Raw genomic sequence first — 26,861 nt, 5'->3', positions numbered from 1 at the left:
TGACTGTCTGTAAAAATATTTCAGTCAGCATTGAACTGTTACAGTAAAGAGAGATACAACAATCTGAATCAGCAGACTGTGTCGTGATTCCTCCACTTTATATACACATGCAATGTTGAAGTGGACAGCCTAAGAGACGGGAAAAAACCAATTCTCTTACCTCATAGCCAAACTGGAGTTCATCTGAGGTTAGCATAATGATATCGTCATCAATAGCCAACACTGCTTCTGTTTCTATCTCATCATAGGGGAAGAAGCGGTTACTAAGTTTGTTTTCTGCAGTCCTAACAACTTTCAGGGGAACACGAATCTTTGGCCAGAGGGAATCTAGACAGAAAATTAAAAGAAATGGAATTCAACATTGTACTTTACTTCTGAACAAGTCTGCACATGTCTTGGCTTCTCTTTACTCTTTCTTCCTTCATGTCTTAAACAAAAGCTTCTTAATGGCCAATTTACACCTGACTTTCAGTTAGGCAAACATGTAAGTATATGAAGGCAAGAGACAGAAGTTCAGCTACATTTCCCTCTTTTGCACTCTACAGAGAGCTTCATAGACAGCGATATGGGGGATAGCTTGCCCAAACCAGCAGTCTGCAATAATCACGTAACAAGAGTCAGCAGTACTATGCATTGGTTTAGGACACACAGCAAGGAAAGATATTTTATTCAACTGCAACTATTTAAAAGAATTTGAAGCAGCAGTATACAATCACTGACTGCAAGTCTAGGGTCATAAAGAATTTGAAAAAGAATATTAGTTCTATCAAGTGCTGAGAAAAATAAATTTTATTATATAAATGAAAAATCTAGATACACCTAAAATGTTAATCACTATTGACAGTTAAGGAGTAGATTCTGTGTGTGAGTAATTTCTTTCATCTTCAGAGTCCTAAATGGCAGTGATAAATTAAGCTAGATAAATGCAAAAGGATTACACCTGTGCCCTAGAGCTTCCTTACAAGTAGAATAAAGCATTGGAGTACATAATCATGAAAATTCACAAGTCAAACGATGCCTTAACTAGCAACAAAAAAACCCATAGAAACAAAACTGGATCTAATTCACTCTACAATGAGATTAGATTTCCATTTCTTGCTACGTGTTTAATATGTAGCACCTTAAGCATCACGTTAACAGTTTTTGCAGGCTTTTGCATACATTCAAAAATTTTCAAAATCCTATTCTATTCATACAAAAGTATAACTGCAGGCATAAGTATAGAGCACCAAGCTAAAAGAAACACAACTAAGGACTGAATACTAAACATTAATTCTAAATGCACATATTTAACCATATACTTTTTCTAGCACAAAGCTTAATGGTAGTCATTATTACAGTACGATGCATCACGAAAGCACCAATTCATCAAAAAGTAGTTTAATTAATAGCTGAACAAATTGCTAAACAAGTACCAATGTGATTTGTTGGTTTCTTCCAGCTTTCACAATACATACATTTTAATGAAAATTTGTGGGAAAAGAGAGCATTGTAAGTGGAGTCTAAGTACCTTATGAACACTAGATAGATGAACCTGAGTTTCTTACACTGGTGAAATGGAGGGGATGACAATGGTATATGATAAGAAAAATAAGCGAAAATACTTCAAATCAACTACAAAGTGACTGCTCAGAGAATTTATAAGTTGTTCTCTGTGTCAAATGAAAATGTGTATAAGGATACACCTCAAGGGCGGTGATCCTTCCCCTCTACTCAGCACTGGCGAGGCCACACCTGGAGTACTGTGTCCAGTTCTGGGCTCCTCAGTACAAGAGAGACATGGACATACCGGAGAGAGTCCAGCAAAGAGCCACGAAGATGATGAAGGGACTGGAGCATCTCTCCTATGAGGAAAGGCGAAGAGAGCTGGGACTGTTTAGCCTAGAGAAGAGAAGGCTCAGGGAGGGTCTCATCAATATGTACAAATACCTGAAGGGAAGGGGTAAAGAAGATGGAGCCAGGCTCTTTTCACTGGTGTCCAGTGACAGGACCAGATGCAATGGGTGCAAACTGAAACACAGGAGATTCCCTCTGAACACCAGGTCACTGTGAGGGTGACTGAGCACTGGCACAGGTTGCCCAGGGAGGTGGTGGAGTCTCCATCCTTGGAGATAGTCAAAAGCCATCTGGAGATGGTCCCGTGCAACCTGCTCTAGATGACCCTGCTTGAGCAGGGAGGTTGGGTACAGGATGATCTCCAGAGATCCCTTCCAAGCTCAGCCATTCTGTGATTCTGTGGTAAGTGGAGTCTATAAGAACTGACACTGGGCCTGAAGCCACTGAAATTTTCATCAGTGATCTGGAATACATAGAAACTGCCAGTGCAATTTGCAAGTGACACAAAGCCTGGAGACATGAAAAATAGTGAGGACAATAACGTCATACAAAGCACTCTGGACTGCTTAGCATTTGAACAAAAACCAGACTGACACAACTTGACACACAGTTAAACACTAGGACCAAGGCAACTTTTTCCCTAAAAGCAGCTGCTGAAAAGGATTAAGGGGTCAGACTGGACCTTAGTTCTCAGCATGCTGCTAGGGCAAAATGAATTAATGTAATTCTTGCGTATGTAGATGGGTAAGTACTAAGAAATGGGGCAAGGGGAGTGGAGGGCAGTTTTCCCTGTATGCAGACATAGTCAGATAGATGCTAAAATACTGTTTGATTCTAGTATTTTTCAAAGCACGTTAAAACACTGGAAATGGTGCAGGAAAGAACCATGTAAGTTATTTGAGGAAAGGAAAAAATGCCTTATGGTGAAACTTGGAGATCAATCTGTTTAGCTTATTAAAAGAAGGAACAAAAAGTGGATTTGATTAACATGTACAAGTATCTACACAGGAAAAAAAATGCCACATATCTTCAACCAACTAGAGAAAGACGTAACAAAAAACAATGAGTGGAATCTGAAGCCAGGCAAATTCAAAGTATAAATAAGGCAGACATTTTTAATAGTAACAGTGGTTAACCTCTGGAGGAAGTTAACAAGGACAGCAGCTGATTCTGTCTTTGAACAAGACTGGGTATTATTACAGAAGATGCACTCAAGTTAGATAGAAGTCACTGGATTGAAAAGAAAGGTGAAGTAGTGACTCGTGACTTACAGGTCAACCCACATGATCTTACTGTCCCTTCTATGAATGAAACTCTATGAATGCCTACAAGTAAAACTTGCTCCCAGGAACAAGTGTCCACATCCTCCTTGCCACTGGGCCTCTCAGATTTAACAGCTCACACAACACTCTTAAATAAAACACAGAGCTGCACACTGCTTAAAGACACCAGAGTCCAAACACTACTTGACTGGGAAAACAAAGCCGTCTTTCCAAACCACACCACGAGCCTTCAAAAGTCAGTTTTTCTTGGAGCTGTATTTTAGAAAGAAGGACTGGCATGCATGGGTGGCCAAAAGAAAGGAGAAGAAATACAGAGTGATATTTACTGGCAAAATTTGTATTCTGTTTCCTACCCCGAGGTTTTTACTGTGAGATTGAAAAAGTGACTGCAAAATCTACCTTTATCTGGGTGGTCTTGTAGACCATGGCCTGTATTTGACATGTATGCAGGTTCTTGTCCAGTTTCACTCACCTCTTTTCCTTCTAGTAGAAGGCAAGAGGCACCACCCCAAATACTGATGCGCACTTCAGTAGCTCGTCGGGGGATTCAACCCATGCTACTGATGGGCTCCAATGGAAGTCACAGTCAGCTAGCAGCTGGGGAGATACAGCAAGTGCCCTGGGGCCACAACAAAAATGTTCAAGAGCCATGGATTCCAATTACAGTGCAACACACTCATTTTATTCTCAGCATTGTAAGGTCTTTGAAATCCCCTGCTTGAGCCATAATCTGAAACAATGATTCCAGTAGGACACCACTGAAATTCCAAAATTTTCATCTTACTAGTCATCCTAACCTCAGGAGACAGTAACACTGAACGACTGGAACCGTTTATTGCAAATTAGTACTCTCAAGTCAACTCACTGCTTTCTTACTGGTTTACCATACAACATGCAAGTATCCATATTTATAAGACAGTTACAGGTATCTCACAAAGACACAATATCATGGCCTCATAAAGACTGTAGACTGTCTAACCTTTGCAAGCTAAAGACCTTAGGCTAATTGTCTATAATTATCCAATTAAAATCCCAATATCGGTATCAAATAATTTTAAGCAGCCTGCTAGATCCTCAAAAGACTCCACTGTCACAAGTGTTTCAGTAGCAATCAGAATTGCCATAGGTATGTATGCATTTGGAAATTTGTATTTATAAGTATCAACAAAGTTTACATTTTATACATGGTTAAGTACTCTTTTATTCAGGCTTTTCTTCCTTTCCCATCTGCTAAACATAAAAAAAAGATAACCAAATTGCAATAAAGATCTTATTTCAGTGCAGGAATACACTGAAACAAAAATTGAAACTGAAAAGTTACTAGGATTGAAAAATAATAATTCAGAAAGGCAAGCATGGACGCTTTAAACTTCTAGCTCTTTGGAAAATCAACTGTTTGATAGCTTAATAACAGACATGCCACTTGCATAAAAATATGGTAACAGAAGAAAAAGTAATGAGAAGCGTATGAAAAATGAAGGTGTAATCTAATTATAATCAGCATGCATCTCAGATGTCAGTAAATCCTCTTAAATCCACATGATTTACTAAGGTCTTGGAAAGTCTCTCAAAATGACCAATTCTCAAAAAGAGGTATGTTACTGTAAAATATTTGTGCTTTGAGAAACATAATACAAACTTTCTGAATTTGGACTTAATTAATGAACGGAAAATATTACCATTTTGGAAAAACTCTGAATAAGACATTAGGGTACCAGTTACTCTGCAGCATGCAAAATGAAAGAAAGCATAAGACTACTTGCTGCCTAGAGGCTGATCTGATACTGAAGGTTGCTGTACCTACAGAGATGGAAGCGCATGGGAGATGTCATCACACAATGACACCCGGGTAGCCACTTTGGCAGCCTGGGCAAAAATGACTATCACAAAGAACAGCAGGCTCTACTTAGAGGTCCAAGTATTCAAAATTAGCCCTGCTGCAGGAACTCCAAAAGAAATATATAGTCAATAAAAAAAAGACAACAGCTACTTCAGCAGTCAAAGTTTTAGAACCCATCAGGAAGGTTAAAACTGTCTATGTTTATTTTAAAAGACCACAAAAGAAGAGTATTTGTACTTTTCTTTTTTACACATAAGAGGAATGTGACTTACAGAGAAATCAGAGACAGGGTCTGCCACTTCTGTAATACCATGCTCTGAATTTTCAGATACTGCTTGGAAAGTTATGAGAAACCTCAGCACTAGCAAAACATATATGGGGGAAATTCTCAGTTTAGTGGACTTTATTTTAACCAAGGTAAAAGCACATGCTTTAATCTTACAGTAAGAGGGCACTGCATCATTTAACAGAGTATGACAAAGATAAAAGAAGCCCAAGACAAGAAGGCAGATGAAGTCTTACAAGACGGCATGAGACCCTTCAAGCATACAAAAGTAAAAATGCATGTTTGGACTAGGAATTATTCTTACTTCTTTTAAAACCAGTGAGGACTTTCTGTGATGCAGCAGAAAAGAGAGGTAAAATATGAAAACAAAGCTCTCTGGAGTGTATAAAAGTCTATGTATATACAGAGTCTGAAGAGAATGACAGGCACCTCCTATTGCACATCGTACTGAAATAATTACGAGAGAGGAGTGTTTGAATAACACTTACACTTGCTCTTTGGCATCAAGACTCAGGGCATTCTTGGCACGTTGTGCTATTTAGGACTACTGATGCACTGATTGCAGGAGCTGCCCACAGAAAACAGCATGTGGTCTTCTAAACACAAAATCAGCAGTTTCCCAACTTTTCCAAATGCGGCTTCCACTTCTAATGGGCTTACAATCCCTAACAACCACATACGTGGCTGTATTTCTGGCCAGCCCACAATCCCACCATTAAGTCCTGCAAGTCCGCATCTCATAGCAAATTTTTCAAGCATGATTTCAACAAACTACAGGATCAAAAAAAGTGCCATAATTACATTCCCATTTAAAACACACATATATAGAAGAGCAGCAAAAACCCCCACCCTCTAAATATCCATTTCTCAGCTACAACTCCCAGTGAATTACATGAAAGACATAAGGAAGAGAAGGGAGGACAATCATGAGAGAAAGGCAGCTACATTATAACCTAAAGGAATACCCTCTCACACCAAAAAACCCTTTCACTTTCCACACTCCCTAGGCTTGCCATCAGATGTTTGTAATAAAAACCTAAGTAACATAAGTTGACAAAATGCTTAGATATAAAAATGAATTCTTAGTCTGAAATCCAGCCCTGCTGCTCAGCTCTAAATGAACTGTTACATCATACATAAAAGAGGTATCATTAAAAATAATAGAGAGTAGTATTTCTATGGAGTGTATTATCTCTTTTCAAAGAGGAATGGCACCGTCATGTTGTTAAATAGCATCATTCTCTGTATCCTTGCTTCTGAGAAACTGGGAAGTTAATAGCATCTGAAAGGGCCCTTTAGCAGCAGATGCATTATCGTCTATCTAGTCAGCAGACAGAAGTGTATTTATATATGAAATTACTTGCTCTAATTATTAATCATCCATTTCCAGTTTCAACATTCGACCTAGGGAAACCGTGAATCAATACAGCTGCCGTACAGAGCTAACCAATATTCTTGGGACACCCATTCTAAGTAGTATCAAGTTCAAAAATGGCAAGTGATATTTGAATGCAGATGGTTTGTTGCATTTGCAATTGGAAGCAGCAGGTAAGGATCATGAGGAGGAGCTGGAAATACAGTGTACACTCTTGATGGCAAGAACTGAATGCTTGCCAGTATTAAGAGCAATATGACAAAATTAAAAAAAGATCCACTTATTGGCTAAAATAATGGCATTTTGATGACTCATACAAAGACACTCATACAAACACGCTTTTCCTGTTTTACTTCCTCAGTAACAACAGCTAGGAATATCTCATGACTGCTGATAACCTGGCACCAGAGTATTAATTCATATTAAGCTCACACTTCCCACAACTTCTATGGAGCCCACTTGGAACTGTAAAAAGGAAAAACCTTTCCAGAAGTTGTGCAAGGTAGACTAAGATCAATAAAAAACTGGCAGAAAACATCTCTAAACATGCTCCTCTATGTACCTGCAGTTGCACAGAATCCCATACACTATGCTCAACTCTCATACCTGATCTTTTATAAAATCCGTTATCTGATGCTCATTCTAATTGGTCTGTAGTACTCAGGATGGATTCAACTAATTGAACATGGATGATGGAAGCCTAGCAAGTGCTTTTTCAGTCTCAAAGACTGAATGGCAAAACTTAGCTGGAACATGAAGTTTCAAAAAACTGTCAGAAACAACAACATCAAGCATGTTACGTCTATATATTACCAGAATTCCTTCAATAACGGCTGACTGAAAACGTTTGTCCAGGCATTTCAACTGCTTCAATTTAGAACTATCTGTTCAAAACAGGTGCTTTCTACTTACATTACAACGTTTATATTGGTCTACAGTAATACACAGAATTCCTCTCATATATAAGAAAATAGAATATTGGTTTCTAGGACATTATTTAGAGCCCAGTTTTGTTAAGCTGGGTTTGTTAAGCTGATTTTCTAGACTTCGTTGAGAAATAACATTGCAAAATGTTTGTAAGATGATTCATGGAAGACTAAAACCATCATGAATTAGTTCTCTAGCTAATCACGGAAAACGGCATTAAGTCCATTGTCAAGAAGCCAAATTAATTCAAAACCTAAAGAGAAGTTAAAAAAAAATTCCTACCAGTGCTATTAAAGGCATAGTATGCAAAAAAACCTGCCACTGAAGACTTTTTTAATTATTTATTATTTTTTTAAAGTTAACACTTTCTTAAGATACAGTAATCCAGAGGATACTCAGGTTCCTTATCCCCAGTGTTTTAGATCAATGTTGTCCATTAATAGTATTAAATTGAAATACAAAGATGATCATTGCAGTAATACCCATAAGCCGTATAGTCTGTATCTTATTCCATGTTTATGAGCAACTTAGCTCCAGGAACCACTACCAATACAACTACACAGAAAGTACACATTCTTTAAAATAGACTTTTCATTTTTATAAAACTGAACCAAAAAAGAAATCAAGCTACCACACACGATTTGTAGCTTGTTGCGTATTTACTAACAGTAATGCATTTATACATTTTTATACCATTTATGTGGTAGACAAAATGGTTTCTTCAGTTGTCTGAAACAAACGTGATGAAACGTCAGCAGAAATTTCTATCGCAGGCTACTTTTTTGAATTTCAGAACTAGCAATTTAGACAAATACAAATGAAAGGGCAAAAGTATTTGGCTGATGGAGAAAATTAAAAAACATCCTGTCTACACAAATATTCCCAGCAGCAGACACTTGGACCATAATGTTTATTTTAATGGATGCAGAGTGAGTGACAAAAATTTGTTTTTTTCCTATACTATTTCAAAGCTTTTAATCTTTTCATTAATATACATGCAGTCATGGGCCTGCTGACATTACTGCTGGGTTGACAGGCTTCTTACATACCCTGTATGGCTGAGAATATATGTAAAACTCAGCCAAAGACACAGAGCAGAGATCACATCCCTGAAATCCAGAGAGCACTTAAGATCAGCAAGATGATTCTATAAAGCTTTAAGGTTCCAGATTAAAATCATCATTGTATGTGGTATTTTCTCTCTGCTATTTAACATCCAACATTTTTACCATCATAAGCACTCTGAAAACTTCAAAATGTTTGCACAAGACATCTGTGTTGCTCATAGTCTGTTGCAGGTGTGGTTTTTTTTCCCTAAGACACAGCTCCTATTTTGAGTTCAGAAACAAAAGATTAGACTCTTGGTTTCCAGTCTCACCCAAAGCAGTGTTCCTACTTTGGCGCACAGATTCAGCAATGACCTCAAAATACACAGTAAAGCTTCCAGCCCTTTACACATACATAGACACCTATGTCTATGGTATCTCTCAAATAGAAAGTATGGGAAGGCAGTGTGTTGAACTAAGCAAAATAAAGGCCAACGCACAGGACCTTCTTGAATCAATTCCTTGCCCTGAAGCTGAATTACTGAGTGATGGTGAAGACTTCACCTGTGTACCCCAGTTTCTAAAGCTGTAAAATGGGAATAACCAGTTAATCTACTGGTTATATAGCCAGGATACATACATAATTGTAAATATTTTGAAGGTACTCAGGTTAAATTAAAACTATAAAAAGCAGTTTCCTTTATTATTTATATTTTAATATATTTTACTTTGATTTCAAAGTAGACATTAACTTTCTAATTAGCAATCTCAGCATCTACCTAATAATAATGCCATGAATAATGCTACTTACATAGCAGTTTTAAACTATAGGTCTCAAAGAATTTATCTAAGACAATATTGTTGTAGTAATCTTAATAGACATGGAAACTGTGGCACAGAAAGAAACGAGTTGCTCCCATTCAGCTGGCAGAAGTTGTGTCTGGTCAGTGCCCCAGCTGTAAGAACTACCTGCCCAAGAAAAATAATTGAAGCATTGGGTTTTTTTAGTGCTCATTAATTTTTGTTTATTTCTCAAGAACCTTGTGAGATAGCCTATGTGTCCTTCACTGTGTTCAGGTACCAGTATGGCAGAACTAGTAGGAACTCAGAGCAGACAGTTAGGTGACTAAAGATCAGTCATTTAAGCTTGTACTAGTCACCTTGTGTTTCCTTCATACTCAGTGGAGGAAAAAAGGGTACTTCTGGAGGGATGATTTAGTTCACCCTAAAATAAATACCTAATGCAGCCTAGATGGAGGTGCTTGTTTCTTTTCACTGATTCTAAAGGAAACGCAGAGTGATGAGCTCAGACTTGCACAAGTAGCTCTCAAACATTTTAAGTTATGAGAGTGGTCCTTGCAAACTCATAGGACAAAGGGAAAAATAATCTTTAAATTGCTACTGATTTCTAGCCCATATACATGCAGCTACTTTTTCTCCAACTTTATAGTTTTGTACATTATTTGGGTGAAAACTTTCCAGTCAGGTGTTCATTTAATCAGTTGCCCTCTTAGCTGTTTACTTTATTTATTATCAGCCAATGTGACAAAAAATTTGTCAGTCAAACCGGAGCTGCATCTGCCTCGACAGGCCTAGATTTGCAAGGAGTTTGTTTTCCATACACCTTGCACACTCCCCACACCTGTTACCATTCCACAGTGCAGCAGCTGAGATCAGCTACAGCCTCTTACCTGCACTGAGGGATGCTCAGCAGTACTGATGGCAGAGTGACCACAATTCATTCTCGTCATTCATCTGACAAAAATCACCATTAGTTCATTTTCAGGTCATGCTGACAAATACACCTTTTCACTCAAACTTTACTAAATGCTGAGGACAAGCAAAAAAGGGTTTTTATCTTATGGAATGTTGCATTTGTTGAGGGGTGCAGCATCTTAAATTTTGTACAATATTTAGAATAGAATATTTCATTTTTATTCTGTTTTCCTCTTAAGTCCCAAGTTTGCTTAGTTTCATTACATAAAGGCATTATTACAAGTACATAACCATTCATTGAAAAAAAAAAATCCAAAACAAAACACAAAACCAAAACACCAACATTAATTTTAGAATTTGCATGTACTTCAAAACTTTCCGTTCCCAGGGACAGATTCCCTCTATTTCCAATACATATTGCTTCGATAACAATGTCATTTTCAATTATATTTTTCTGGTGTTGACAGAGGAAAGAAAGGAGCAACCACATGTCATATTTGTGTGGCACTACGCCAGCTACGTCTCAGGAGACCTAAATCCAATTCTCAATTTACCACACATAATCACTAAGGAAGACAACTCGGATGTCCTTCACCCAGCCCTCCCACTTACACATGCAAAACAAAACAAACACACAAAGGGTTGCAATGACAAAAGCCAAGATTTGCTTCTGTACCAAAACGTGTTCCTTACATGGAAAGGACCAGGAAATACAGCACTTGATGCTCCAGGAGGGAGGTTAAGCGCCTCAGCTTTACTATAACCAATTAAAAGCGAATAGCCATAAAAGAGCAGATACTACTGTAGGGTAATAAACCAGACTTTATCAGTGACCGTGGTGCACATTACAAACTTCAAACTCATTCCTTGCTCTAATCCATCAGAAACTTCCTGGCTTTAACAGGCTATAAACAGCAGAAGCTTTGAAGTTCAAGGATTAGGATCACTAATAGACAGACTGAACGAGAGGCTGGCTGAAGAGCCAAGTGGAATGCCCTGCATGGATCTGGAATAAAACAAGTTAATTTAATCAAACTGACCTCTCTCTTGCCATAGGCCAAGAGATTACAATGGTTATAACAGCAATAAAGGGACAAGAGACACTAGAAACAAATAGTTATTTGCTTCGATGCAATGCTTAGACTAATGTAAGGGCAAAACTGCCTATGCTTTCAATTGTGCTCTCAAATGCACAATTTTAAGCTCTACAGGCAAAGGCTTTTTTTTTTTTTTTAAAAACTAGTTTATGACTTAGTACTAATCAAGGCAGAAAAACATTAAACACTTTAATTTTCAAGAATTTCTAAATGCAAGATTAAATAGAATGATTTAACAAAAGACCATTCTAATGATTTATTTGCTTCGACTCTTCTGTATCTCAGACTCACTCAAGGAAAATGTGGAAACAATCCATTTGCGTTAAATCCACCTGCATTTGGTGCTCACATAACTGAGTATAACACTAAGTATTTTTGCTTTTAGAAAAAAAAGTCTTACTGCAAACATTCCAGTTATCATCAATTTATACACAATACTTCTCACTCCAAAGGACTGCAAAACATTTAATAAACCACTAAACTTGAGGTCTTTAGCACAGCATTATTACAAAACACTTTTTAAAGCAAACAATAAAGCTACTCCGCTTTAAACTGGAGCAAGCTGTCAAAATGCCAAATGAGCCAAGTGAATGGTAGCAATAGCTTGGCTCTGAGAAGCTATTAGAAGATGGTAAATTGAGACAAGTGGTCAGGGATTAATTTTTACATTTTATCTTGCCGCTATGCAGAATAGCTAACTTCGAAGAGTGGAAAACAGCAGCAGCTGAAGCCTCTGAAAAGAGAATTACAAAGCAAGGAGTCCTAATGACACGCTTCATTCGCTACAGAAGAATCCACAAGGTTCTGTACCACCGAATATAGCTTTTTTTTTTTAACACATATTCCTAGAAGGCAACATTTCTTCTCCCACAAAATCACCACGTTTTCAGTGAGAATGACAGATTCATATATACAGCATGTGGGAAACAAACTCATTTACAGCTACTATATCTACAGTATTTAATCGAGAATGAGAAGAGGAGGCTTTAATTGCCCAGAACAATGCTCAGGATTTTAGTATTAGTGTTCGGAACTTGGAAGAAGCTCATCCTAGGAAGCAATAAGCATGGTAATAAAGTGAGCAGCATTGGAGCGGCTGTCTGGCACTGGAGAGGATTACCACAGGCCAAGCCTAGCTACCTTTACATGGGACAATGCCTCCTGGCTCTCCCACGTACTCCATGGTGATTTCGTAAAGGAATTCACCAATGTCAGGACCTATGCTTCCAGCTGAGGACCTGGGAGAAGGGTAAGAGCAGCATGGTCTCGTGAGGCAGACAGCCTGGAGCTGGGAAAAAAGGAAGCTGGTGCAGTGGTGTTGTATGGAAGGAGACAGAGAAACATGGGATTAGGATCTTGGATTTGAAAATGTAGGCAGCAAGCTGTGAGGACTGGGCAGCCTGAGACTGAGGTCCTGGCACGAGGGGATACAGTATGGCAGCATGCCAGGCCAGCAGATACCCATGCCAGCAAAGCACACCTCAGCCACTGAAGATTAAACAAATTAATTCAGAGATCTACAGCACTGAGTTCACACTGGAGTCAATAATATACTTTTGAAACCAAATCTTCTTCCAAAAATCTAAACATTTAAATCATTTGGGAAAAGGTCTATGAATGTGCCCTCATTTTACAATAACCATGAATTCAAAAAATTTAATATATCATGCAGACTTCACCAGACTCACTCATAAAGACTATAAAGAGCAACACAGTATCCTATGTGTTGGAAACAGAAATATTTTTAAAAAGGCACGTGTCTTGTCTTACTGGGCTAGCTGTAGCATTTTTACAAGATATTCTGGTGGTGTGGGAGCTTCTTTTCAGACACCCAAAATGTCCCAAGTTTTCATTTCATCAGTCAAAATATTCACTTATTTTCTAGCTCCAAGCATTCAAACTACTTTGCTGCTTTGAACCACATTTGCCCTAGAAAACAGTCTAGCAGAAGTAGTATTCACTGTGATGAGAGAGTGTCTACAGAGAAATAAAACCAAGCATCAACAAATCAAAGATGAGTCTCTCCTTACCACTCCTCAAAGTAAAATTAGGGACAGAAATGTTTCTGTAACTATTGCATCTGTTATCTTTGATTCACATGTTAGCAGCACAACCACTAGTATGCTTTTTTCTTTTACTCTACTTCAGCTTTTCTCATTTCACTTCCAAAAATATTGCCACAAAAAAAAATCCAAATTTATTATTTTGAAAGTAACCATGAAATACTTTCCGAAGACATATTAATGAAGTAGAAGAGAGGTCATTCTGTAACAGGTGCAAGCAGGCATGCTACCCCCAGTTTCACCCTCCTCCACCACTCCTACCATGGGGTCTTACCTTCTGGTGGATTCTTATTCTGGTTGTTCCAGACAACTAACAATTTGGATAGACTAGGCACTTTAGACACTTCCGTGATGACTCGGAAAAGGCTCTCCACCCGGTCATAGGTCAGAACTATGGCTGTGAAACCTTGGGACTGAGGTGGGATCAGTGGAAGGAAGAGTGGGTTGCTCACACTGCTCCATTTCTGTGAAGGAAAAAAAGAAAACAGGAAAACGATTCAATTAAAGTGACTTATCACAGTAGGGAGTAATTATTACAGTATGGAGTAATTCACGTAGCCAGGACCTAACCGTCAGATTTGGAATTTGCTCAGATCAGGCAGGTTGACTCTCCAATTCTGGCAACAGTGGACTTCAGCAATTTCTCAAAACCTTTATTCCAATCTCTTTCTTAATTCAATTTTCATTTTTGCCTAACGTTGCAAACAAGAGGGGGTTTAGGTAAAAATTGAAGTGGAAGAGGCAGATAGATTTGTGGAGAAGAAAAACCAAGGTGAATTTTGAACCCAGCTAGCATGACTCAATTCTCATTTACTAATCACTATTTAAAGACATTTATATTTATAGTCAGGACTCAATAAACAAAGAGAAACTTAATCAGCACTACAATTTCAGAAGCGAAGAAGAGTTAACAACAACAAAACAAAAGCAGCAAAAACATAAACCTGGCATAAAATGTGTACCCAAGCAAAAAAGGCAAAAGCAGGCACTAAGAGGAATAATGTACTAGCTTCCACAAAACAGTGTTTGTTCAATGGTGAAAAAAACACCTATTGCATTTAAAAAAAAAAAAAAAAAAGAGACATGAGATGCAAAGATGAATTTCAGAGAGTTATCTACTCCTTGTGAATTTTAACTAGGGCATCCCTTTTAAGACTTTAAGGGTCTTACTTCAATACACTGCCAGCATAAGGAAGCCAGCTCAGCTGGCAAAAGACAAGACAACTAAATTCTCACTGAATGTGCCAACCTCCTTGGGAGCCGACAACGTGGGGGAGGAAGCAGTGAAGGGACCGTTTGACAGGAATGAATGCGCTGGCATTTCAGTCTCAACTTTTCCATTCCAGCTGATGTTCCAAGCAGGGGTCAGACAGAGAAGCAAAGGGAAAAACAAGACCTTTTGGGATGAGGTGAAAAGGGGAGTTGGGAAAGCAGAAATCAAGTGATGCTGTTTTGCAGGGAAGTCTTGAATCCTGTAAAAAATATGAACACTCATAAGAGGTTAGTAACTGCCAGCAGTTTACAGTAATACTGCAAGAATCTCCAGCTAAACTCATACCATAAGCCTGCTTGTATGAGGAGGACAGCAAGTTTTACAGACTCAAAGTTATCAGCTCATATTTGCAGGAAATAAACTTTGCAATTTGCCGTTTCCTTATTTAGTCTTTGGGTTACTTTATACACCCAACAATCACCCTCCTCATGTGTAGTGGTTAGACACCTCTAACTAGAATAACTTCAAGGACGAGGAGAATAGAGAGCCTATTTACTAAAAGAGATCATAACATTTTGACCATTTTGGCAAAGGAGAAAAAAAATATGATGTGAATATGATTTCCTTCTGCGAACACATCAACACTGAAGGGGGGATAAATACGTGAGGTGAAAAAGAGACACTTAGGTTAAGCACAGCACTGGCACACTGTTTTATCCAGGATGGTCTAAGGGTATGTTCCAGGCAGGGATCTGTCAGTAAGAGTAATACCCTTTAGTAGATTTCCTGAAACAGTTGGATAGACGGACTAGTCTTGAGGTACACATACTTTATCAAGTCTGGTACAAGTAGCACTCAGCATAAACTGTTTGTGAGGTTCCTAATGGAAAGTATGGAGTTCTAGTTTTTACCCAGCAGGAGTAATAGGATGATGTAGAAATAGTAACAGCATAATATGGAACTTCAGTTCATGAAAGGGACATGGCTACCTGTGATAGCAGAGGACTACACTCAGTAATTCAGAAAATATATATCCATTAGTTTAGCAACTGATATGTGCAGAGACAAATCTGCTTTCAGATTATTACATTTTCTAAAATTAAAGCTTTTATATATATTTTTCCTAATTTTACAAGACTGGTGGCAGATGGGGACAGCCCTCCGATTTTGCTCCAGCTTCAATAATTCCTACAGCAAATCACAATCTAAAGGTTACCAGAACATAATCCATCTCATTAAAGCTTTACAGACTCGTTTCCACACAACCCCCACCCCAAGACTGCTATTACCCAAATGACCCTTGTAATGTCGAGCAGCTTCTTAAAACAACTTTCAGAAACCTCTTTTCATTAATACTTGAAGCAGAGGTTTAATACCATACTCAGTAGAATGCCAAGAAAATCTTACATTTCTGCCCTACGAGAAGAAATAACTGGTAGGGTAATCTACGGACAATGCTGTATTTACTACTTACGGGTGAGTATTGCCACCTAAATAAATGGCTCCCACTTGAAGTTTATCTAGCAACTTTTTCTCTCTGGCCACAGCATTTCCTAACAAATTACTTGCTATAATACCCTTGGAAAAGGATTATTCCTTTTCTATCATCTAAGACTATTTTAAGTACTTACAGAAAAAATACAAATGTACGTGTGCAAGCACATGCATATGTGCCTAAAAAATTATCATGTTTTCTCTTAAAAACCTAAGTTTTAGGTACATGACTTAAATTCCAAGTTTTACTACTTTCAGAAAGGCATGAAAATTCTCCCCTGCTAGTTATAACTTAGGAAAAATAAGGCAACTTTTGAGGTGTTTTTGCTCATGCATCTACTAAAGGATGAGGGAGGGAGGGAAAATCCTGTAGACACTCACTAATGGATGGGAGAACCAAGCCTCTCATTTGAGAAAAACATTTCAAAAAGGCAATTAAGCATCTCTCAAGTGCCATTAAAAGCCAACCCCCTGCTGCCTGCCTGAAGAGTGTGTCTACAGTCTGAGACCTATTGACCCCACTTTCTGCAGGAAATCGGGCAAATTCAAGCCTCCATAATTTGCTAAAGTCTTCCAGATTTTTGCTTGGGAAAAGCAAACCATACAGGCAATTAATTCAACAGCAACCTAATTAAATCTCCATTATGGCAGCAAAGCATGAAATGGATAATGACATAGGGATGGGTTCTCCCAGTCACTGCTCAAGAAACCAAGTGGTGAAGGAACATTTGCTCCAGTCCTATCTTTATTAACATTCTTGATGGAAATTCACAGGAACTTTCACTCTCAGAGAGAAGAGCAAACAGCAACAGTGGATTGATCATCCATCACCTTTCTTTGACAAAGTGCTGACACTCTGCTATGGATAAGACAACCCTTCACTCTTGCCCTCCCAGCTAATATCATTAGAGGAGCCAGGATAATTAATCTAAGATTAATAGGTTGTTTGCTGTGAATCATTTTTATGGGCAAAAAGGATCAAGTTCAAATGCCAGTTTCCTAAGAGCAATCTCATGTCACTTAGGTCTCGCAGTCTCAGTTGTCTGACAGCTCTTTGCAGTTCACATGAAAAGCCAAAGTAGTGCGACCTGAATAACAGTGAGAACTTAGGGATAGCCTGAAGCTGGGGAGAGAGGAGAATTCAGGAATGGGTATGTATACAGGGAAGGATTCAGACTGCTGCAGCTGTCCTGTGCATGCTTTCCACAAGTATGCATGTGTAATAATGCCTTAGAAATAAGGCACCTTCCTTTACTATAGATACATCAAATATTGCTCTCCCTCTTGGTTATTAAAAACAACTTGATTCTATTTTAGGAAAAGTTAATACATTAAGGACAAGGTATTAAGGGATTTGAATTCTCATTATGTGGGATGCTTAAGGTTGGACTTGATGTGGAGTCCTCAGGTTCAAGTTAGCAGAGAAGTTTTAAACAGACCATTCTTAGGAAGATACAGAAGTGAGATAGATGGGAGCTTCAGGACATCAATGAACACAACTGGACTGAGAACTGGCCAATCATTATAAACACTACAAAGCCTCAAAGGTATTGGCAAAATACCAGGCATAACTAAGACAGGGTCCTACCCCAAAACTTCTTATTTGGGTGTGCACTGAGTACCATTGAAAGAGACTTGAAGAAAGACACTGCAGACACATTACAAACTGCATCTCGGAATGGTCTCTAGGAAAACAAGACTGTGTAAGATGTCCTATATTATAGAAGACAGTCAAGAACTTCCCAGCTATCATTTAGTGGGAAAACTCAGCAACAGCACTTTAGAAGAATAAAATTTCACTGCTCCCATGAACAAAACAGTGGGCTTTCCTCCCTGTGTATTTTATTTTCAACAAGTAGACTCAGTGTTTGTTGTAACCAACATATTAGTGAAACCACACAGTTCGAACAACAACTCACTGACTTTTAAAAGCACAGAGGTAAGGATAACAGCATGTTGAACTTAAACAGTAGCTAAGCAGTTCTTCTACACATCTAAGCAAAGCAGGGATATATATCCCCTGCTTCTGTGGGTGTGCCTTTTTCAGCTGGGTTGTTCTGAATATCAGTCTAACCTCAATGTGGTTTCAATTACGAATTACCAGACCAAAAAAAGCCTTGATTTATTCTATTTTGCTCCAATTATTCATGATAAGTTTCTATTGAATACTTTGAGAAAGTATTTCATCATGCTTCCCATACTCAAGTGGTCATAGGGCAAACCCAAGGGAATTAACCCTCTCTACTTCTCCAGAGCCAACCACTGTGCTTACACTCTGCAGAATCACAAGCCAAGTTGCAGTGGCCACCGTTTCATGTTTTGATGAAGACTATAAACCTTCCTCAAAAACATTTTAGCCACATGACACACAGGCGTTTCTACCTATTCCTTCTTGAGTGATGAAATCTGATACTGTCATGAATCATGAATTTTGATTGCCAAAATACATCACGTAACTATAACACTAAGTTATTCAGCATCTTTTTTTTGTTTAGCTGCTTAAATCTGATCAGCTGTCTGAGCCCTTCTGACAGAATCTATTGGCTGAACATTCTTTAATATAAAAACTCAGCTTCAGGCTCATCTCTTCAACCCCTTAATTTCAATAATGTGTCAAAGGAATAGATTTGCAGTGAAAAGAGGAGAATTATCAAGAACTGAGTTCATATTTACAGTTGCTGTAATACTTACGCTTTTTGGAATCCCTCCATCAATTTTATTGCCACTCTTTTGTAAGAATAAGAATAATAAGAATATTATAACGTTATAACCTTAATAAGAATATTCAAACAATTGGAAAGAGAACCAGGAAAAGGATTCATGTTTTTCTGGGGTGTTTTTTTCCCCCCCCCGGTGTAAGTCAGCGTAGCAGCTCCTGACCCAAAAAACCCAGGGTACGACATAATCTAAATTGGGAAAACGGAGCTTAACGTACCTTTCATGCTACCAAAGCCAGAGAAAGACAAGGAGTACTGAAAAGATGACTTGTGGAATCCAAAGCAACAAAGTCGTCATCCCCCCCCCCCTTTTTTTTTTTTTTAAGTTAATGACTCCCATTACATAAAATAAAGCTGCACAGTTATGAAGCCACAGGAGGCACCAGGCAGTGCAACAAACAAGGTAAGAACAACGATGGTGAGACCCTCACCTTTGGCCAGCAAAATTGTGCAGTTCCTTTGGGTGCATCTCAAAACTAGCTTTGCTAAGATTAAAAACATGTCTCTCACTTGTATGTTTATGTGTCTACTTCTAAGCTAAAGACAAAGCAAAAAGCTCTTAGAGAAAATAAAACCCATCAGTGTTAAATGGTTAGGTGTAGTCTTAAGAACTAAAATGTCATTCAAGTGAAATATATGAAATCCAGTTTCTGATTCTGTCAACCAAATCCAAAAATTTGTTGTTCATGCCTCAAAGGATATAATTTACAATGGAAATAAACCTACACACTAGATGCTAGCCACACAACATAGAAAAACTGTGAGGTTATCTATCATTGTGTAAGAGAAGAATCCTAATCTCTGGGCAGGTAAGTTAAATAACCAACTGTTAAATCATGTTTCTCACACACACACAAAAAAAATCAATATTTATAGCTGAATACATGTGGTATACTCAACTCGTCCATAATATCAACACTGGAAAAACATTGATAAACTGAAATTTATTTAGTATAAGAAAGAATATCTATCTTCTAACATGGTAAATAAAGCAAAATTTCGCCCAGCTGATTCAAACCATCACAGAAGGTAGCTGGAAATACAGCAGGAACAGAAACTAATATTGTTCAATGGAAAAAATACCAGATGTGCATTGTCCAGAAAAGTACTAGCTTGTTCTCATTTACAGGTAAATAAAAAAGCATATGTTAATATTTGCTTAACGCTTTGAAGATGAGGCACGGTACTAGGATGGAATTACAGTTATAACAGTGGCATTATCTGGAGACTGAGGGCTGTAAAATACTAGTCAAAGAGCTTAGAAATAGTTTAATTGTTTAACAAGTGTCAACTGCCTGGTAACTGGCAGAAGCCCACAAAGTATTCTGTAAATGAACATCCTACTTAAGCTTTGCTAAATGAATGGCACTTTTTACACTAAGTTAATTTGGCTATTTTAGTTTAAACCAAACGATGGTGCTGTTTTCTGCCTCACTGGGAGAAATGAAATCTGGTATGTTTATTGTTCGGCATAGTGATATCCTCAAGTGATTATTAAACTATGGTCTGTATCATCCAAGGTCAAAGCTCAAAAGCAGCCCCTGACAAAAAAACCTCTAATGTTTTATAGGTCTACATTATAAACAGGCTTGAAAGAATTTCAACAAAAGTAACTAAAGAAATCTGGAAAAACCCTGTCTTACTCATTTTTCAGAAACCCGTATATGTTAGCAAGGTATGAGGCAAACTAAGAGAAGAATTTAAATAATCTACAAAGAAGCACAAGTGAGAAAGTAATTTACCTCTATTAGAGCATAACGAAGTACTTAATTGAAGATAACAGATCACATCTCAAACCTCGGTCATTAGTTCTAATCCAGCCCAAACTGGTAACCATCAGAATGCACACTGTAGAAGCGGTCATTTTCTGGCTTACTTGAACGTAACTGATTGCCCCTGCCTAATGGATAATGGCTGGCCAAGAAATACAAAAGGCATTAAACTCTCATGCTTGCAGCAAAAGACACTCTGAGACACAAAGGACTCAAGTGGTCCAGGAATGAATTTCAGGCCCCCAAAACATCATTTGCCCCTCTTCATTAAAAGGAAGAAATATCTTGCAGTGCATTTTTATGGAAAGTAGTATTCCATAACATATTAACATTTTATATGCTACTAGTTTTCCACTTCCTCAACAGGATAGTGGACGAGTAGGAAAATAAACCACTTTATAACGTGGTTTTTTTTTCTTTAGAAAAGGCCAACAGTCTTCAGTCAACCCATACAAACACACAAAACTCTTGGATCACTTCCTCCATGTAATGTACTAAGTATGGAGTTAACTGCATATGCATTTATCTTCTGTGTACCTTATACTCCCTTCTGCTGGAAAAACACCCTCCCGCACTGCTGCTGCATCCACACTGTGGTGAAGATACTGAGGCAACAGTCTCACTAATATTTGAGCCAATATAAGCCAAACTAACGCCAAAAAAAGCAGCCTTCCAGCCACCCGGTCCCTCCCTTGCTCTCCCCCTCCCCCCCCTTTTTTTTTCCTTTTGCTGGGTAAGTTTTACATGAGGAAAATTATTTCAGTTAATTCGCCACAAGTGAATTAAAAAGTTCAAAAAGCAGGTAGCACATAGAGAGAGAAATCGTCATCCAACTATAGAAGAGTGCAGAACTGCCTCTTTTGGCAACAGTACCTGCTTATAGTGGTTTAAAATGTTTGGGAAATTACAGACTCAACACAAGGTGTTTCTTTGTGTTGAGACTTGAGGAATATCTGGGGAACAGGAATAACGCTTATCTATATGCATATCTAGCCATAAGCATGCCTCACTGATTTTAAATGCATGAATATCACTTTCATGCTGACTGTCCAAGATAATAGCCATCCCCTCAGATACAAACATCAATGTAATTTTGCTGAAAAGAGAATAATCATTATTATGTTTGCAGATATGTCCTAATTCCTAATTTGAAGTATCAGAGTTCAAAATAAAGGAAAGAGAAGATCTTCAGAAAATAGCCATAAGTCCCTACCAGTCCTACTTTGCAAGTGACATCAAACTTGAGGCAGCCTTTTGTGAAAAATGCAGCTTTCTCTTCATAGGTGGTGTTGCTACAAACTTACTTAATCAAATATTTGAGGCTCCTAAAAATCTCTTTTATCTAGCACACTTACAGGCTGTAATCTGTTAAATGTTTGCTAACTCAAAATAGATTCAATTCTACTGTACTATAATAAAAACAATAAAAGGCAGTACTACATGAAATCATAGGAAATAGACTGAAATTAGATGATGAATCTTAAAACTGGAAACAAACTCATGAGGCTGCAATAGCTCAACAAAATGCAGAGCAAAATGTGCACCTTGGAGAGTTATGAGCTACCCTAATTGTCAAAGTAGAAATAATGTTTTTACTGCTTTATTTTACACCTGAAGCAGTTGTAACAATTGAGCAGCAAAGCAATTAACAACCACGACATTTTACCGAGCTCTGTTTTTCTGTTACTTTGCAGGATCCTAGTGACATACTGAGTAAAATTAACCCCTATAAGCACACAAAGAAAACAAAAAAACCTTAAACCAAGGAGACAGGCAGGTAAGCAACCACAGCCAAGGATTCTCTCTAGCTAAGGATTCTCCTCTACGTGATGATCTTGCACAGACAGCAAGCTCTTCTTTCTGTTAGAAAGGTGTATTTGTCCTAGCAAGCAAGCTCATAAACCCATTAAAGCTGGCCTTTTCTGTATAAATATTCCACAGGCAAATCCATGCTCTCATTTTCAAAACCTCACTACTCAGAGCACGGGGATCTGAGCTCTATTAACAGCCTTGTACTGATTAAAGAAGTCGCTGGCTAATTTCAGTAAGCCCCCCGCCTTAAAATGGTGATTGCACCTCTGCACCCTCCATTAATCTGCCTACAGCTTCTACATACTCTTTCTGCAACTCCGCATTCCTATCTAAACTGCATAAGGGGAACAAGAGCATATAGAAGAGCACTGCATTTAACCCTTACTGGCCACAACATCACAAGGAACAACAAGCAGAGCTAGAGGAACTGGATGCTGAGCCATCCGAGTTTGAAGACAGAATACACATGGCAAGTTCTGGAGGTACAGCTCTGGCCAGTAACATGAGAATTTATGACACCCAGTTACTCACACATTTCACTGTGGTATTAATGTTAACTCACAGGTGCTTCATTTTACCAGTTACCTATATCCTGGCCCTGGGGCCAACCTGAAATAATTTGCTTTAAATGCTTCAGTCTTGGAGTTTATTTAAAGAATATGGCAATTTTCTTGTAAATGAGGAACACATTCAAGTCATCTTTAGTTATTTTGTCTTCTTATCAGTTAGAGGATACAGTTGCCACCTTCTGCTACCTCAAATGTACATACATACCTGCCTTCCAACTATAATGTTTCATCCAGGCTTACTAGAAATTGTAACAGTGCTATGAGTGGACATTAGGCACCAGCTTAGATGAGAAACACTCAGGCTCAAGTGGATCATCATTCCCCGGACAAGCAGACACCAACTGTGGAATTCCAACTAGCGCAATTATTTAAAAAAACCCCAACACTAAAATAACTATTATTAAATTTATTGACTTATTAAATTTACTAGCAGATACTGTATGTATCATCACCTTCTAAATTGTCTGAAGTTAGAAATCAGCTGAGTCCTGAAAAACATGCTCCCCTATAGACCACAACTGTAATATTCTCTCATCTCAAAGAGATAAAATATATTCACAGAAAAAAAAAAATTAATAATCTCAAAGATACACTGGAGAAGGCTCCAGTTATTTGCTTCGAATGAAAGAACAAGGGTCAAAACCAAACACTATTAGCTGGCTTAAAAAATAATAATAATAAAAAAAAATAGAAAAAAGAGCCTCATGGAAGGAAATTTTCATACATGCTCAGAGTAGCTATCAAAATCCCCAGTTAAAGATATCACAGGATTGTGTACTGCTGTTCTACAAATTTAACTGCTCTTGAACAATTCCCGATCTGAATTCTATTTTCTTTGACCCTCTGAGAAAGGGTCACAAGCACTCTGTGTTGCTGGCTAATATGGAGCTTACACAGCCCATAAAGGAACTTTTAATGATATTTCTGTTTCATATTGAAGCAAGAAATGAATTCATGCACATACTAAGCAATTTTCATAGACTAGGATAAACATCAAATTCTTTCAACTGAGACATAAAACCACCAAGGAACTGACCATTCGTGGCATGAGAGAGGCACGATACGAGGTGTTAACTCCAACGTCCTGGACAAATTCCAGCCCGTCTAATTGCAGTCAGCCTTCTAACTTTCCTTTGCAATTGCACATTGATACAACATTCCTGCCTACTCCTTGCACTGCCCTAGCGCGGTACTGCTGTTACGTGTTCCTCCACAGTTTCAGAGTTCTGTTCTGTATGTTGCCGCGTCTGTGGTCATAAACCTTCTGCTTAAGAACCTCTAGGTTGAATGACTAATATAAATATTTTTTCCAAGTATATATTAAAAAAAAAAAGAAAGAAAGAAAGAAAAAAAAAGGAGCCTGCTTGTTGCTCAGAGTAAGATTAGCTTCCCCAGAAATGGATGGGTTTCCAGTATAGGAAAGAACCCAGGAGATGTTTTTGTGTCCCCTTTAAAGACCGAGTAATCCTAAAGCCATTTTCTTCATTTTACTAGGTGTTTCAAGGTGCTTGTTTTGCTAGCATAATCTGAAAGTGTTAAGATGTTCTGATCCCCTTCTTGCAGAGTACGTACTGACTTCTTGTGCAGCTTAATTTCTTCCTTAAATATTGACAAGTGCCACGTTTGCTCTCTAGGCAATGACAACAGTAGATTATTAATACCTTTGGCTAGGCAATGGAAAATCATCTTCTGAAACACAGCAATGAGCTTCTAACTCTTTGTCAGCAACTGTTCACACTCTATTGGCCTGAAGCGTTTAAAGTAAAACACACTCTACTCCTGAGTACTCCTACCCAGCTTTCAGAGAAACTCTCTCTAAACCATCATAAAGTGAGACAGTTAACAGGTTTGGTTTTATTAGTAAAACAAAACTATTTTTTATATTTTGACACAGAGAAAATTAACTGATTATGAGTGAAAATCATCCGCAGGCTTTTATATAGAAAAAATCAGAACCAGCTGCTTGGTGCAGAAGGTCAATTAATACTCCAGTGTTTCTTCTTAACAGAGGTGGGTTCAACCGGTGAAACTATTTTTTATAAGAAAAAAAAAACCACAGCAAAACTTTGATCATCAGTTTCTGTGTAAGAGAAATTACGTAGAAATAACATGGATAAAATTGTAGGCATAGGAATAATTTCATCAGAATTACATGAAAGAACCTTGCAGATTGTTTAAGATCTTCAGTAATTCCACCGACTACTTCCACTGCAGTTATTAATTTTTAATAGCACTAAATTCAACAGAAATAAAGAAGTGTGTGTGTGTGTGTACGCATGCATGCAAAATAAATAAATATATGAACAAGCAAGCAATTTAGCATGTGCAACAGCAAAAGTTAAAAGTTCGCATTTCACTGCCAGGACATAAAATGAACTGCTAGTTATTTTGCCAGTTGTCATAAAATATATTAGCTTCATCTATGCAAGTTACCAACACAACACATACACACACAAACACACATACACAGAATTATTACCAAGTTTCATAGCACATACCTTTTATATGAGAAAAAAAAAAACAAACCCACGATTTGTTTTATGAGTGAATCAAATGAATTTACTTACCACAGCTGGGGGATCATTCCATTCTTCATAAGAAATGGCAGCATATGGGTAAATTCTATCATTGATAATCTGAAGAGTCGCAAGAGCAATTGCTTTCATCGATCGAAAATATGCTTCCCAGAACCACCTTGCCTGTAAAGAGAATGAAGTTCACTTTCACGTTGCACAGATCCAGTGCTTAATAATAAATTTTGGCTTGCCATGCACAATCTGTTCCATGCAGTCTACAAGTCAGGTGAAAATTAAATTAGGAAGCATGTTTATTGTAGCTAGGATATTTCCATAGAGCCTGAAGGCTTCAAACTCAACCCCACCCCCCAAAAAACAGGATTTACAGCCAATAAAAAGAAGCAGCAGCATTACTTTGCAAGTGATAAAATAGAATGAGAATACTTGAAGGAATCAGTTACTTTCACACTTCTATCACGTTTTCCTCTTGAAAAATGTCAAAAGCAGTTTGACCATAGAACAGAAGAAATTGCTGTTATACTCAGTTTTTCCAAGGCAGAGGAATCCACAGTGCAGCTAAATAGCCAAATAAAAGCATGCAGCCTAAAAGGTGGAACTTAAAAGTCACCTTTTAACATCAATATTAGAGACAGCTGATCAGCTAGAGAATTTCAGTACTCATGAACTCTACCAAACTAATACCTTCCCAAGTCTTCCAAAAAACAAATATTATTTATACAAGTAAATAGTAAGATTTTTACATAAAAGTACATGCCTATGCCAATTTGTTACAATCATTAATCTAGGCTAATTTACAACACAGGCAGTGTAAAATTGCTGAAATGAAGCATGTGATTTTCTTATACACGGCTGCACTGAATTTCACAGATGAGTCGTTTTCAAGCTAAGGTCCTGTATGGCAAGTTTTAATCTTGTCCCAGTTTCTATGTAAGACAGAAATGCTGGAAGAAATGCAGGGTTTTAGAAATGAAAATGCTGGCTTATCTGATTCTCTGTTAGAGACATAAACATACTTTTTAAATGCCTAGAACCATCAAATGATCCTGTAGGACCCCATCCGACCCAGAAGGAAACACGTTTTGCCAATAAATGTAGTTCAAGAGTTTTGGCCCAAGAAATGTGAATTTTTTCAACCTGATTTTTCTTCAGGAAACTCCAGCACCTTGAAGTGTCCAAAAGGCAATTTAATTTGCAGTCTCCCTGTGGTTCAGTATCAACTATAAGAGTATGCGTTTGCATCTAGGTTGTAGAACAGTTAAAACAAAAGACGTTTTTTGA

The 26,861-nt window shown here is 37.9% G+C and overlaps 1 protein-coding gene across 1 annotated transcript in view; it reads right to left on the bottom strand.

The window, feature by feature from the left end:
- EXT2 (exostosin glycosyltransferase 2) overlaps window positions 1-26,861 on the bottom strand; it is an 81,315-nt gene that overhangs the window by 18,216 nt on the left and 36,238 nt on the right. The window contains exons 8-10 of the mRNA XM_076344410.1: window positions 25,614-25,745; window positions 13,744-13,933; window positions 161-327 (exon numbers count right to left, since the gene is read on the bottom strand). Of these exons, the coding sequence (XP_076200525.1) occupies window positions 161-327; window positions 13,744-13,933; window positions 25,614-25,745 (489 nt within the window). The remainder of the gene's footprint in view (window positions 1-160; window positions 328-13,743; window positions 13,934-25,613; window positions 25,746-26,861) is intronic.

The sequence above is a fragment of the Aptenodytes patagonicus genome, chromosome 7, assembly GCF_965638725.1.
Source record: "Aptenodytes patagonicus chromosome 7, bAptPat1.pri.cur, whole genome shotgun sequence".
In the NCBI taxonomy this organism is placed as follows: Eukaryota; Metazoa; Chordata; class Aves; order Sphenisciformes; family Spheniscidae; genus Aptenodytes; species Aptenodytes patagonicus.
The sequence above is the reverse complement of the archived record's forward strand: the minus strand, read 5'-3'. Positions and strand labels throughout refer to the sequence as shown.